General features: G+C 53.6%; 1 protein-coding gene across 6 annotated transcripts; it reads left to right on the forward strand.

Annotated features, from left to right (window-relative positions):
• The first annotated feature begins 1,878 nt into the window (after positions 1-1,878).
• Positions 1,879-13,954, forward strand: Dennd1c (DENN domain containing 1C). Of its 6 annotated transcripts, XM_059251736.1 has the most exons (24): positions 1,879-1,895; positions 3,195-3,259; positions 3,350-3,393; positions 3,513-3,562; positions 4,880-4,999; positions 6,043-6,112; positions 6,260-6,340; positions 6,434-6,499; positions 6,604-6,657; positions 6,750-6,860; positions 8,601-8,701; positions 8,964-9,009; positions 9,128-9,229; positions 9,314-9,439; positions 9,862-9,966; positions 10,325-10,418; positions 10,499-10,539; positions 10,772-10,843; positions 11,922-11,951; positions 12,073-12,117; positions 12,206-12,313; positions 12,912-12,979; positions 13,089-13,296; positions 13,403-13,954. In XM_059251736.1, the coding sequence occupies exons 1-24, from the start codon at positions 1,879-1,881 to the stop codon at positions 13,940-13,942; spliced, it is 2,364 nt and encodes a 787-aa protein (XP_059107719.1). In that variant the 3' UTR covers positions 13,943-13,954. The 6 variants fall into 6 exon arrangements, with proteins under 6 accessions (XP_059107719.1, XP_059107715.1, XP_059107717.1 ...); XM_059251732.1 differs by lacking the exon at positions 11,922-11,951 and having other exon boundaries at positions 8,946-9,009; XM_059251734.1 differs by lacking the exon at positions 11,922-11,951 and having other exon boundaries at positions 8,946-9,009; positions 9,128-9,226.
• Positions 13,955-14,212: the final 258 nt, after the last annotated feature.

The following is a 14,212-nucleotide window of genomic DNA, read 5'->3' on the forward strand; positions in this document are numbered from 1 at the left end:
AGGAAAGGCCACGGCTGCTCCGAAGTGGCGGAGGAGAAGGTTTATTGTAGATGTGTGGGAGAGCATAGTCAGAGTCCAGAGTGGACATGACCAGACTGAGCTGGGTCATGTGAGGAGACAGGAAGGGGAAGGAGAAGGGAGAGAGGGGAGCCAGGTGCTGCAGCCAGGGGGCCATAGGTCCAAAAGAAGGGTGTGTGACCAAAATGTCTGGATTATACAGGAAAGAGGCTCTGGGGGAAGGGCAGCCCAGCCCCTGTGCTGGCGAGTTCAGGGTAGAGGGCAGGGTATGCCAGCCATACATGCCTACCTATAATAGGTAGGGACTGAGGGGTGCCGGGAGAACCTGAAGGCCAGGTCCACTTTGATATGTTAACTCGGCACCTCAGCCATTTGTCCTGGGTTTGAAACTTAACAAAGACCAGATCTTGGGTTGGTGGGGCACAGGGATTGCAGAGCCAAACAGACCAGGCTAGACCAGACCAACCCCAAGATACAGGATAAGTCCTTGCACACCAGGAACATGATGTCTACTCTCTGCTCTCGTTACTAAAGTTGGGACCACAGTCTGTACCCTAAGAAGTCAAATAGGATTTGTTCAGTGTGGCCACACTGGGAAGGTGGGCCTGAGAGGGCCCTGGATTGGTCTCTCCTCCCAATGTGGCAATACATCTCTTTTTCTGCATTTGGTTTGGTTTGGGTTTTTAGTGTTCTTGAGTCAGGGTCTCACTATATATCCCTGGCTGTCCTGGAACTTACTATGTAGCCCAGGCTGGCCCCAAATTCACTGAGCTCTGCCTGCCTCTGCCTCCTGAGTGCTGGGATTAAAGATGTAGCTAATTGGGTTGTTTTAATTGGTTTCTCACGGATAGGTAACCACGCTTGACTTTTCTTTAATCATTTTTTCTATATTTTTTTAAATAGGATGTTGATTTTATTTGTAATTATGTATATGGGTTTGTGGAAGCCAGAGGCGTCACATCCCCTGGAACTGGGGTTGTGAACCACCCATGTGAGTACAGAGAACCCACGTCTTGTGCAAGAGCAGTCCTTACTCTTAACTACTGAGCCACACCTCCAGTGTTCTAAACTTAACATCTTGGGGTACAGACAGAGACTCTTAAGTTTGGTAACACCCAGGCCTGTCTTCAGTCAGTTCTGTGACCTCTCTCAGTGAGGTGTATGTATGAGGGTGTGTGTGTGTGTGTGTGTGTGTGTGTGTGTGTGTGTGTGTGGTGTGTATGGGGCATGTATATGAGGTGTGTGTGTATATATAAGGTATGTATATGAGGTATGTATGTGTGAGAGGTGCATGTGTGTATGATGGGGGTGTGCATTTATGTGTATGTGGTGTGTGTATGTGTGAGAGGTGCATGTGTGTATGATGGGGGTGTGCATTTATGTGTATGTGGTGTGTGTATGTGTACATGCGCATGCATCACCTTACCTGGGTCTGGACCTCTCTGCATCTCCATCAGGACTCCTGCATGACTCCAGCAATCACCCTCTGGGACTCTCTTTTGCCCTTCAGTGTAGCTGCCCCCCTGTAAATGAAACAACAGGAAATTACCTGGGTGGTCTTCACAGATTTTCAGGGGACTCAGAAAGAAAGGATCTGGGTGTGACCATGGGGATCTCCCAGCCTGGCCCTGCTCCTCACCCACCCTGTCCCCACCTAGGCTAGGAAGCCAGAACTTCTGAGTTGCTCACAGCGGGTGGGGGCAGGGGCCTCCTTCGTCTGGAACGTCACCCTGTTAAACTTCCTCTCTCAGCCACACAGGAAGCTGAGCAGATCAGGGGCCCTGCCCCAAGCAAGCACAGGCTCCCCCAGCCCCAGGAGCCTGGGGGAAAGGGCCCAGCTGGGCCAGCCCTGCGGAGACCATGGGATCCACAGAGAAGTAAGAGCTGGCTTCCCTCTATGCTGCACTGCAAGATTGCCAGGCCTCAGATGGGGAAAAAACAAAACAAAACAAAAAAAACCGTGGTAGCTGGGGCTTCGGCAGGGGAGGGCCCAGGAGGCACAGCCACCCACCCACAGGGGTGGACCCTCAGGCACCTGTTCAGGCCGTGCATCATTCCTCTTCGATTTTCCTGGCTCCAGATCTGTGTGATGAGGACCGGGATTTTAGGAGCGTGACGCCCCCATAAGGGCGGTGTTTTAGGGAGGTGGTTTCCGGAGGGGATAGGTGTGAGAGGGTATGGTGGGAGACCGTGTGTCAACCTTAGTGGGGGGCTCATGGGTGCCTTGTGTTCACATGACGACGAGGTGCTGGAGGAGCCCATGTCTGGGTGTAACGGGATGGGAAAGAGTGTCGGCCTCTGACAACTGAGGCCCCAGCATCTTCTTCAAGATGCAGGCAGGCAGGCAGGCACAGGGAAGGGGAGGCTGCGGGGCTTACAGTTCAGTGCCAGTGCACTTTGCTCTCCTTTCTCTGCTGTGGAGTGTGGACCTCCCTCACAAAATCTCCTTCAGAAACACAAGGACAAGCCTTAAAAATTCTCAGAGGCACAGAGAGAAAAGAGACAGGACACCCGGCACATACTTGAGCCTGCAGTTCTGCCCCGCAGATTTAAGGGACAGACGCCAGACAGAATCACAAGTGTGCATCATACACACACACACACACACACACACACACGTGCTTTTTACACTCAGACACACCATCACAGGCCAGGCACTGGTGTCCCTCCCCATCTCTCTTGCTTCGTTCCTCTCTCTATATATATATATAGATAGATAGATAGATAGATAGATAGATAGATAGATAGATAGATAGATATAGATAGATATAGATATAGATATATAGATATAGATAGATATCCTCAGTCTCTCTCCCTATCCTTTCTCTTACCCTGCTCTCTCTGTCTCTGTCTCTAGTTCTGTCTTTGGAGACAGGGTCTCAGTATGTAGCCCTGATTGACCTGGAACTCATATATAGACCAGGCAGGCCTTGAACCCACAGAGATCTGCCTGGGCTTAAAGGTATGGCCACCATGCTGGCTTCCTCTCTTTTTCCTTCTCCTCTCTACCTACCCCCCCCCATCCTTCAGCTGCATTCACTCTTAGCTCCACCCCTCAGGGTGCCCACACTGACACACCTAGTTACACACACATGTTCAGAACAGGGAACACACACAGAGGCACAGATGCGAGAATCAGAGCCCCTCCCTCCCGCTAAAGCCCCCCATGCCCACAGAAAACAACCCCCTGCTGTGTTTGACTGGTTCTTCGAAGCAGGTCGCCCCCACTCCTTGGAGGAGGGTAAGTTGAGAGGGCTGGGGCTGGAAGGATGGGAGGGAGGACTTGAGGTCGGGAGGGAGGATGTGAGCTCAGCGGCTGCTCTCCCTGCAGATCCCCAGATCCTGCGGCAGTTCCCGCCGGACTTCCGGGAACAGGTATTCAGAAAGCATCTTTGTCACCCTAGGACTGGCCCAACAGAGGGGTGGGCCTTGAACCCTGAACTGAGGGGTGAGGCTGACATGAGCCCTGTGTTAATGCTCCTTCCCCTCTCCAGGAGGCCATGCAGATGGTGCCCAAGTTCTGTTTCCCTTTTGACGTAGAAAGGTATGGAAGGGACGGAGAGGTGGGGACTCCCAGGCTCTTGGGGACTCCAAGAAGGACCCTGACAACTAAAGAATTATAGGCACAGGGACCCAGAGACCCAAGAACTGAAGCCAGGTGGTCGGTCCCTCAGTGGGGACTCGGTGTCAGCATAAGTGTGTGTTCATGGGTGAGCGCTGGCATGTGGAGGTCAGAGGCAAATTCTATGTTGTTTCCCAGAAGCCGGCCACAGTTTTCTTTCTTTTTTAAATTTTATTTATTTTTATTTATTATTATTATTATTATTATTATTATTATTATTATTATTATTATTGAGACAGGGTCTCTCTACATAGCCCTTGCTGTTCTGGAACTCACTATGTAAACCAGGTTGACCTTGAACTCAGAGATCTGCCTGCCTCAGCCTCTGGGATTAAAGGTGTGTGACTCCACCGATGACGCTGACGCTGCCACCACCACGTGGTCATCTTTCTCTTTTTTTTAATGTGAACCATCTCACCAGCCCCACATTGGTTTGGTTTGGTTTTGTGTTTAGGTTTCTTTCCTGTATTTTTGCCTGCATGCTTGTCTGCGCGCCACATGCATGCCTGGTGCCCAGGGAGGTCAAAAGAGGGCATCAGATCCCCCGGAACTGGAGTTGAGACATTGTCAGCCACCGTGTGGGTCTGGGAACCAAACTCTGGGAGAGCGGATGGCGCTCTAACCATCAGGCTGTCTCTCCAGCCCCTATACACCTTGTTCGACACAGGGTCTCTCACTGGCTTGGAGGTCCTCAAGGAAGCTTGACAGGCTAGCCATCGGCTCCCAGGGCTTTCATGATTTACCTCCCTGGCTCCGGGGTTCCAAGTGTTCACCAGTACACCAGATTTTATTTTATTCTATTCTATTATTACTCTGTGCGTGTGTGGTGGGGGTGTGTGGGATGCCTGCACCGCAGGAGTCCAAGGTCAAAGGATAACTCTGTGGAATTGGGTCTCTCCTTCCACCACGTGGCTCCTCGCCACCAGGCTTGCATGGCAAGCCCCTTTTCCTGACAAGCCACCTCCCTGGCCTCCAGATTTTCTTTCTTTTCAAAGATGGGCATAGGGACGAGAACTGAGGCCTTCAGTCTTACAGGGCACACATCTTAGTGATGGAGCTATGAGAACAGCCTCCAGGAGTTCCTGACTGGAGGGGACCCACAGAATACTGAGCTCAGACGTCAAGCGAACAAAGAAACCGTGCATTCACGGGCCATCTGCAGAGTGTGACAGGAGGGCTGGAGAGCAAGGAAGTCAGGCAAGAAATGCCCAGTCTCCACCAGAGCCTTTCCCCCTGCAGGGAGCCGCCCAGCGCTGCTGTCCAGCATTTCACCTTCGCCCTCACTGACCTGCTGGGCAACCGCAGATTTGGCTTCTGCCGCCTGCGAGCCGGTGCGTGCAGTTGTCTCTGTATCCTCAGGTGGGTGACATGGGGACCTGAAACCGACACTAGGCCTCGTGACGGACACGGAAACCCACGACTGGTCAGAGTGCAGGGACCGTAGAGTGTCCAGCCCCAAACGGGATGTGTGTATCACCACCCTCCACACAAGGCTGAGGGACCATTTCGGAAGTGAGGGCGGAGAGACCATAAAGTCCAGAAGGACCAGAGTGAAACAGTGTCTCCTGGACATTACAGAACCCATGCTCACGAACGCACAGAGGCACGAGACCCGCAAGCCTTCAAGCCGCCAGCCCAGACCCCAGCATGGGGGCCAGGGCTGGTGAAGTCCTGGGGTAGAGAGCATTCTTCTCCTGGGAGGCTTGCAGTCTCCAGTGGATGGCTCTACGCCCGTGTACTTACAGATAACACTAAGTGGACTCAGGGAGGGGTTGTTGTTGTTGTTGTTGTTGTTGTTGTTGTTGTTGTTGTTGGAGGGAGGGGCAGGGGTTTGAGACAGGGTCTCACTATGCAGCCCTGGCTGGCCTGGAACTCATTATATAGACCAGGATGGCCTCAAACTGCCAGAGATCCTCCTGCCTCTGACTCCTGAGAGCTGGGATTAAAGGTGTATGCCACCACACTTGGCTGATTGAATAGGTTTTTGTTTTTTTTTTTTTTTTTGGGTTTTTCGAGACAGGGTTTCTCTGTGTAGCTTTGCGCCTTTCCTGGCACTTACTTGGTAGTCCAGGCTGGCCTCGAACTCACAGAGATCCGCCTGGCTCTGCCTCCTGAGTGCTGGGATTAAAGGCGTGCGCCACCACCGCCCAGCCTAGAATAGGTTTTAAAGACAACATTGCATGAAATTGAAAGGGGAAGGTTGGGGGGGATACTAAAGGGGTGGAGATGGGGGTGGATTTGATGGGGGTGGATTTGATGGGGTGGATTTGATGGGAGTGGATTTGATGGGGGTAGATTTCATGCACACATGAAATTCTCAAACAATAAATTTGTAAAATTACAAGGTCCCTCAGGGGCACTTTCTAGACCCTGACCCCTCCCCGCCTTCTCTCTCTCTCCAGCCACCTTCCCTGGTTTGAAGTGTTCTACAAGATCCTCAATACTGTGGGGGACCTCCTAGCCCAGAACCAAGTGAGAGCAGCCCCACCCTCAGTTCCCACTCCAGCCCTTCCATCACCTCACCCTAGCTGAGGCAGTTCTCAGGATCCCACAGCCTGAGAGGAGACCCTCAGAATCCCAAATCGACCCTCCAGGGCAAACTCCTCCTGCATCCCCCAGGTCTCAGAAGCTGAAGAACTCCTACAGAACTTGCAACAACACCCTCTTCCTGGACCGGGGTTTTCAGGGGAACCAGAGATGGTGAGTAACCCCAGGTTTTTGGCTCTGGCTTCTTGCTGGCGGCGGAGGGTGCGAGCCCAGCCGGGGCACCACACAGTTACTCCTGTCCTCCAGGGCAGCAGCTTGGCCATCTGGAGCCAGTGTGGGATCCTGCCTCCTGCCCTGGGGAATAGCAAGCTGGTGAGTGGAGCTGCCCCCCTACCCCCACCCCTACCCCCAAGCCGTAGGTGAGGCCACCATCACCAGTGCAGACTGGTTGACTCTTCTCCCCGTGCCCCCACCAGCTTTCTTGTTTTGTGGACCCGGATTCTGCCGGCCTGCCGTCTATTCCTGAGAACGTAAGGAGAAGGCAGAGTGAAGGGGAAAAGGTAGGACGGTGAATCTCGGCTCTTCGCCCCACGCCCTGCCGCTGTGCCTCTCCATCCCCCAGAGGAATCTCACGGAGCTGGTGGTCGCTGTGAGGGATGAGAACATCGTGGGGCTCTTTGCGGCGCTGCTGGCTGAGAGGAGAGTCTTGCTCACCGCCAGCAAGCTCAGCACGGTGAGGAGGGATCTCCTCCCCCATGGGACCTCAGGGTTGACTCTAAAATCCCTTCATTCAGCCCCACCCCTGTGGGAACAATCTGAGGAGGCTCCACAGTGGCTCCTCCTCATTGGTAGCACGATCTAGGACAGGCTCATCCACTGAGGACCAGACGTGGCCTAGCTCCGCCGCCCCCCCCCCCCCCCCCCCCGTCCCCCCAACCCCGAAGATGGGGCCTTGGCTCAGTGGGTAAAGTGCGCTCGCCTAGCAAGCGTGAAGCCCTGGGTTCCATTCCTAAACTGGCATCAACCAGGCCGGCAGGCATGGTGCAACACACCTGTAATCTCTGCCTGAGGCAGGAGAATCAGAAGTTCAAGGTCACCCTGAAATACCTAGCTTGAGGCTAGCCCTGATACATGAGACCCAGGTCTCAGTAAACAAACAAACAAACAAATAAATAAATAAGGATGTTTAAAACAATTCTAGAGCCAGTGATATGGTTGGGCGAGAAAAGGTGTGTACGGCAGACATGGTGGAAGGAAAGATAGACCTTATTATGAGTTGTCCTCCAATGTGCACAAGTGAGCACACACACACACACACACACACACACACACACCCCACTCACAAATAAACATAATTTTATTTTTTATTTCCTGCTCTGCTTTTACGTTTTACATTATTTTCTAAGATTTTTTTTTTTAATGTGTATGTCTGTCTGCGGTGCTGGAAGAGGCCGGAAGAAGATCCCCCGGCACTGGAGTTAGAGGCCGTTGGGAATAACCTTGTGGTTGCTGAGAACGGGTTCCTGGGCAAGAGTGGTCGGTGCTTTAACCACTGAGCCGCCTCTCCTGCCCCTCAAGCGTGTTTCTCTGTGTTCAGCGTTTTTGTTTTTGTTTTGTTTTTTTCAAGACAGGGTCTCACTGTGTAGCCCTAGCTGTCCTGGGACTGTCTCCATAGACCAGGAACTCACAGAGATCCACCTGTCTGCCTTCCCGAGTGCTGGGATTAAAGGCCTGTGTCACCACCGCCCGGCTGGTTTTTAGCTCTATGTTTTTTATGGTTTTATGTTTTTATGGTTCTGGGGTTGAGACCCAGGGCTTTGCACAGGGTAGGCGAGCTTTCATTACAGGGCCATATCCTCGGCACTGGTTCTGTTCAGAGGGCTTGTTGGTTAGTTCTGTGGTTGCCTTCGTGAAATTACATCTTACTGATTTTGCTTGTGAGGACCCTGTGTTCCACAGCCTGAGTGTGTAGGTCAGAGAACAGCTTGTAGGAGTTGGATCTTTCCTTCTACCATATGGGACACTGGGAGTCGAACTCAGGTCCTCAGACTTGGCCACAGGATCCTTTACTCTCTGAGCCATCACACCCATCCTGTTCTGTTGGGGTATTTGTTTGTTTGTTTTATTTTGTTTTCGAGACAGTCTCACTCCAGTCCACACTGACCTAGAACTCGCTCTGTAACTGAGTCTGGTCTCAAACTCACATCAATCCCCCTGCTCCGACTCATGAGGGCCAGGATTACAGAACCACCACATGAAACTTAAGAGTTATTTTTTATCTGAGCACATGGAGCTGTAACTGCCCAAAATCTTTGGTCTCTACTTCCTTAGAGAGTCTGAGTTCCGCCCAGCTCCCCAGCAATTCGCGGAGGAGACAGGACAGATGGGGGAGGTCGAAGCACCCATCTTAGCAACCCAGGCGGTGGGGGAGTCTAAGGCCTAATTCCACCACCTCCCTCCTCCTTACCCCCAGCTGACAGCCTGCGTTCATGCGTCCTGTGCTTTGCTCTACCCCATGCGCTGGGAGCACGTCTTGATTCCCACACTGCCCCCACACCTGCTGGATTACTGCTGGTGAGAAAAGAGGGGGTGAGGGCTGAGGAACGTTAGTCCGGGCAGAGCCTGGAGTGTTGCTAACCTTTAATCTTAGCACCTGGGAGACAGAGGCAAGAGGATCTCTTTGTGTTCCAGGCCAGCCTGGTCTACATTGAGGTCCTATCACAAAAAGTTAAAAAAGAAAATAAAGAGTTCCAGGCTAGCCTGGGCTACATAAGGCACTCATAGGCGAAAGGCTTGGGGGTTTAAGGCATGTACCTCCCTCCCGTCCTCTCCACAGCGCGCCCATGCCCTACCTCATCGGAGTCCACGCTAGTCTCGCTGAGGTGAACGCTGAAACACCCAAGGCTGGGGCTGGGGAGGGATTCCCTGCTCTCCCTCCAGTTCCTCGGAGCCCCTGCTCTGTGGGGGGCTCTGAATGACAGCCTCATTTGTCCCCTGCAGAGAGTTCGGGAGAAGGCACTGGAAGATGTCGTGGTGTTGAACGCCGACTCTAACACGCTGGAGACGCCCTTTGACGACGTGCGAGCGCTGCCCCCAGACGTTGTTAGTGCCGCCGCCTCCCACCCCCTGCTCCTCAAGATGGAGCCTCCATCTCTGCCCATCTCAGGGTCTCTCCTGTGTTGCCAGGTATCCCTGCTGAGGCTTCGACTGAGGAAGGTGGCGCTGAGCCCCGGGGAAGGAGTGTCCCGACTCTTCCTAAAAGCCCAGGCCCTGCTCTTCGGAGGGTACCGCGACGCACTTGTCTGCATCCCGGTGAGCAAGTGAAGAGGGGACATGCCCAAGGACAGGCCTCTTGAAGGACCCTGGAAAAGTCACAACATTAAGAACACCTGGTGGCTTACGGTCTCATGTAGCCTAGGCAGGCCTCAAACTCAATGCACAGCCCAGGATGACCTTGAACTCCTGAACCTTCTCATTTTTTTTTTTTTTTCTTGAGACTGGGTCTCTTGTAGCCCAGGCTGCCCTGGAGCTCACGATGTAACCCAGCAGCAATCCTCCTGCCTCAGCCTCCCACACTATCAACATTATTTAATGCTGATAGCCACGTTACAGACGAGGATGAGGTGTCCCATGAGTACACAGTAGGCGCCCAGTCAGTGCTTGCTAGGTATGTTATGAGGTTGAAAAAGAGATGGTGGGAGACAGAACAGCTCTGGAAAGAATCCTTCTTCCAGGGTCAGCCGGTGACCTTCAGTGAAGAAGCTTTCTTGGCTCAGAAGCCGGGGTCGCCGCTGCAGACCTTCCACAAGAGGGCGGTGCACCTGCAGCTATTCAAGCAGGTGAGCTCCCAATGGGGGGCTGAGGGCGGGACCTAAGGTAAGGACCAGGGGGGCGTATCCCTGGGGGCGGGGCTTAGGGGGAAGGGCGGGCTGCTGGCCCCTGGGGGCGGGGCCTAGGGGCCTGGCCTACCGTGAGGAAAAAGGCTGGGCTGTGGGTCCCTGAGGGCGGGGCCTAGGGGGAGGGGCGAGGATGGACTTGGGGACAGATCTTGACTTCAGGGGCCGAGTTGGATGCCTAGTCTTTAGTTTTCCTGATTCCTGGGGCCCCGGGAGGGACCTGGCCGGGCTGCCTTCCACATCTTCAGGGAGCAACAGGCACTTCCTAGGGCTTGTGTCTGACCCTCCCCCCTATCCCAAGTTCATCGAAACCCGACTGGAGAAACTCAACGCTGGGGAAGGCTTCTCAGACCAATTCGAGCAGGAGATCATTGCCTGCTGTGGGGCTTCCTCAGGTGAGCCCTGGGGCTCTTACCCCATCGACTCCCCACGCTTAGGCCTGCCTTGGTACTCACACTTCTCTCCGTTCCTCCAGGCGCCCTCCGATCCTACCAGCTCTGGGTAGATAGTCTTAAGGTAACAACAGCCATCCATCCCTGTTCCCGTCCGTAACCAACTTCATCAGCTCCTTCTCTCACCGCAGGCCCCAGGAAGAGGCTTGGTTAACCCCCCGGGTGGAGGCACAGGGGGGCAGGGCTGCCCAGCAGAAGATAACCCGAGGTGGGAAGTGGAGTGTGGGGTCCAGCCCTGGTGACCTCAGGGGCCCAAGGTTCTCCCCTTTGGTGCTTTCTCCCCCAACCCCCTACAGAAAGGTGGTGATGCCCTCCTGCACTCAATGAAGGCCAAAACCCGACCAGCCGTCAGGAACATGTACCGATCGGTGAGACCGGGCTGGGTGGCAGTTCCTCTTGGCTAGGGTGACCACGGGGAAGGGACAGAGGGAGTCTCTGTGTTGTACATGTATGTATGCATGTATGTAGAAGACAGAGGCTGCCATTCTTATGTACTTTCCACTTCGGAGTTTGTTTTGGAGAGAGGGTCTCACTATGTGGCCCTGGCTGGCTTTGAACTTACAGAGAGCCACCTGCCACTGCCTCCTGAATGCTGGAATTGTCGTGCCCCACCACACCCAATAAACTTGCGGGGTTTTTTTGGGGGGGTTCATTTATTTATTTGGGGTATTTGTGCCATCGTGCATGGGTGGAGGTCAGAGGACAACTTGTAGAAGTTGGTTGTGTTAGCCCAGCGGTGGTGGCGCACGCCTTTAATCCCAGCACTCGGGAGGCAGAGGCAGGCGGATCTCTGTGAGTTCGAGGCCAGCCTGGTCTATAGAGCTAGTTCCAGGGCTACACAGAAAAACCCTGCCTCAAAAAATAAATAAATAAATAGAATTTTTTTAATAATAAACTTTAGGGCTTCCCTAGAATCCACAGAGAACTGACACCTGAGTTGTACACTGTCCTCCATAGTTATACCAGGACTCATGTTTCCTCTCCCCCAATAAAACACACACACACTAACAGCCAGATCATTTCACTACCTTTGTTACTTAGATTCCATTCTTGATTTTTTGGGTGGAGGGAGGGGCATTCTGGAGCTCAAAATTTCCCTCAGACCTGCTTTTACAGTTCAGATCCCTCCATTTGATTTTTTTTTTCTTATGAACTGTATGGCTTCTGGTTATCTAGTTCTTATATCTTTTTTTTTTTTTTCTGGAGCTAAGGACCGAACCCAGGGCCTTGTGCTTGCTAGGCAAGCGCTCGACCACTGAGCTAAATCCCCAACCCCTAGTTCTTATATCTTAAATTAACCCATTTCCATAAATCTACACCTTGCCACATGGCTCATGGCTTACCAGTATCTTACATGTTGGTACTCATGGCGGCAGCTGGCAGTGTCTCCCGTCCATTTGATTTTTAACCCTGACACATGATGGTCAAACCTTTGGTTTATGGCAGGGTGACTCCCTCCAGGAACATTGTGCATTAGTCAAAGGTACAGACATAGCTTGGAAGACACAAGGATGGGTGGATGGCAGGAAACTGCCGTCCTGGGAAGCCAAGTCTGTCTCCCTGTGTCAGGTCTAACGGTATTGGGTCATCATCCTAGGCAAAGAGTGGCTTGAAGGGGGTGCAGAACCTGCTTATGACTAAGGTAAGACGACCCAGGGCGAGTTCCCCACCCACAGGTAATTCAGGGGAGTGGGCATGGTACCCCGGCCCACATGTGCATCCCTTCACAGGACGGAGACTCTGGCCTGCAGAGGGGGGGCTCCCTGAGAACCCCAAGCCTCGTCAGCCGCTCAGATCGCCTGCAACAGCGCCTGCCTATCAGCCAGCACTTTGGGCAGGTGAGGATGCCCATCTCCACCACTGCATGCACACATGCACGCGCACACAGAGTGAGGACGCCTGCTCTTCCCATCCCCCCACACACACACATACACACAGATTCTCCCCAAATCCCCCACTCATACCCAGGGTCCACCAAACTATTTCCCTTTGTTGAGGCTCCAATGTAGCCCAGGCTATTCTCAAACTCACTATACAGCCAAGTATGACTTTGAACTCCTGCTCCGCCACACCCAATTTAAACGGTGCTGGAGATCAAACCCAGGACCCTGTGCATGTCAGGCAAACCCTCTACCAACTGAGTTGCATTCTCTCAGCTCCCTGATTTGGGGGGTTTTGTTTGTTTGTTTTTAGACCAGACTCGTCTCAAACTCAGACATTCACCCCAGCCCTTGTTCTGTTTTTAGAGGAGTCTCACTGTGTAGCCAGTCAGGGCTCAGACTTGCAGTGATGCTCCTGCCTCAGGCTGCAGAGTGCTAAGAGGACAGACACGCATCGACATGCCTAGCTCTCTTTCCAATTCAAGCTGGAAAGCCCCAGCCCTGAATTCTGCAGCTCCTGGGCCCCTCCCCATTCTTCCTCCCTTATCTTTTTCAGAACAGGCCCCTCCGCCCTAGCAGGAGACTCAGGCGAGAAGAGGGACCTTCTGAACCCCTCGGCGAGAGGTAAGAAATGAAGCAGGTCAAGTTTGGGGGTACAAGGGGCTGATGAGGAGGGGTGCCTCCAGACCCTGGAGCAGCCCAATGAAGCCCAGGATGTCCATCCTCATTCCAGGAGCCCTGCCTTGAGCCCCGAGGACACCCAGAGTCCCTGGGCAGAGGAAACTCTAGACGGCAGCTTTCTGGGGTCTGGAGAAGAACTGGATCTGTTGAGCGAGATTCTAGACAGTCTGAGCATGGAAACCAAGAGTGGCGGCCGGCTGAGGGCCAGCCAGAGCTTAAACTGCTGCCAGCAGGGGGCGTCGGAGAGCTGCTTCAGTCTGGTAAGACCCAAGACTCTCACGGTGCCCTCCCCACCTGTCAGTCCCATCCTCACCTGACCTCAACCACACCCCTGCCCCCCACCTCTAACCCCCCACCTCTGCCCAGCCTGACATCCCAGCGAGGTCACCATGGCAACCGGAAGAGGATGAGCATGAACGATCCCCAGAACTCCAGCCCTGGTCCTTGCCAGGGGACCTGACAGCTCTGCAGGACACTCCATCTTTAGAGGCCGCAAGCTACGCCGTGAACTGTTCTCAGCCGCCCTCAGACATCCCTCCGCAAGCATCTTCAGCAGACCCCAGCTGCCAAGGGGACCCCGAGCTCTCTGCCCCCACCGAGCCTGACCCTAGAATCCCACAAAGCCCTTGCTCCAGGCTCCCCCCAGTGCCCACTCAGCCCAGCCCGCCAAAGAGCCCCCAACTTCTTGCCTCCACAAAGCTCAGCTCTGACGCTGTTGGGACATTACAATCCATTCGGTCTCCCTCACACTCCAGTTCTCCAGAGAACCCCAGAAACCAGCCTCCCCAGGTCCTGCGGGATCTGGCTCGAGCGCAACCCCTCAAGGAGCTAGGAGTAAGCAACCGGCAAGGGGCCCCCGCCAGGCAGCCTCGCGTTGCTGACCTGAAAAAGTGTTTTGAAAACTAAGAGCAGGGGTGTGGAGGGGACCCTGGCTCTCAATAAAGCTGATGTTTTTTCCCCCTTTGGCAAATTTATCTGGGGCCTCTGTCAGCTCAGAAACCTACCTCACCCACCACCAGAAGCGACCTCTAACCATCTTTAAGGTTCATCTGAAGGCCCTTCCCCGCCATTTCCAGCCTGTTAGGATCCTGAAAAGCTTACAATTCAAACCGAACTCATCTAAGCTGATATTCCCACAAGCTTTTAAAAAAAAAAAAAGAGCCGGGCGGTGGTGGC

This window comes from Peromyscus eremicus, unplaced genomic scaffold (genome assembly GCF_949786415.1).
Source record: "Peromyscus eremicus unplaced genomic scaffold, PerEre_H2_v1 PerEre#2#chr22_unloc_1, whole genome shotgun sequence".
NCBI lineage: Eukaryota > Metazoa > Chordata > Mammalia > Rodentia > Cricetidae > Peromyscus > Peromyscus eremicus.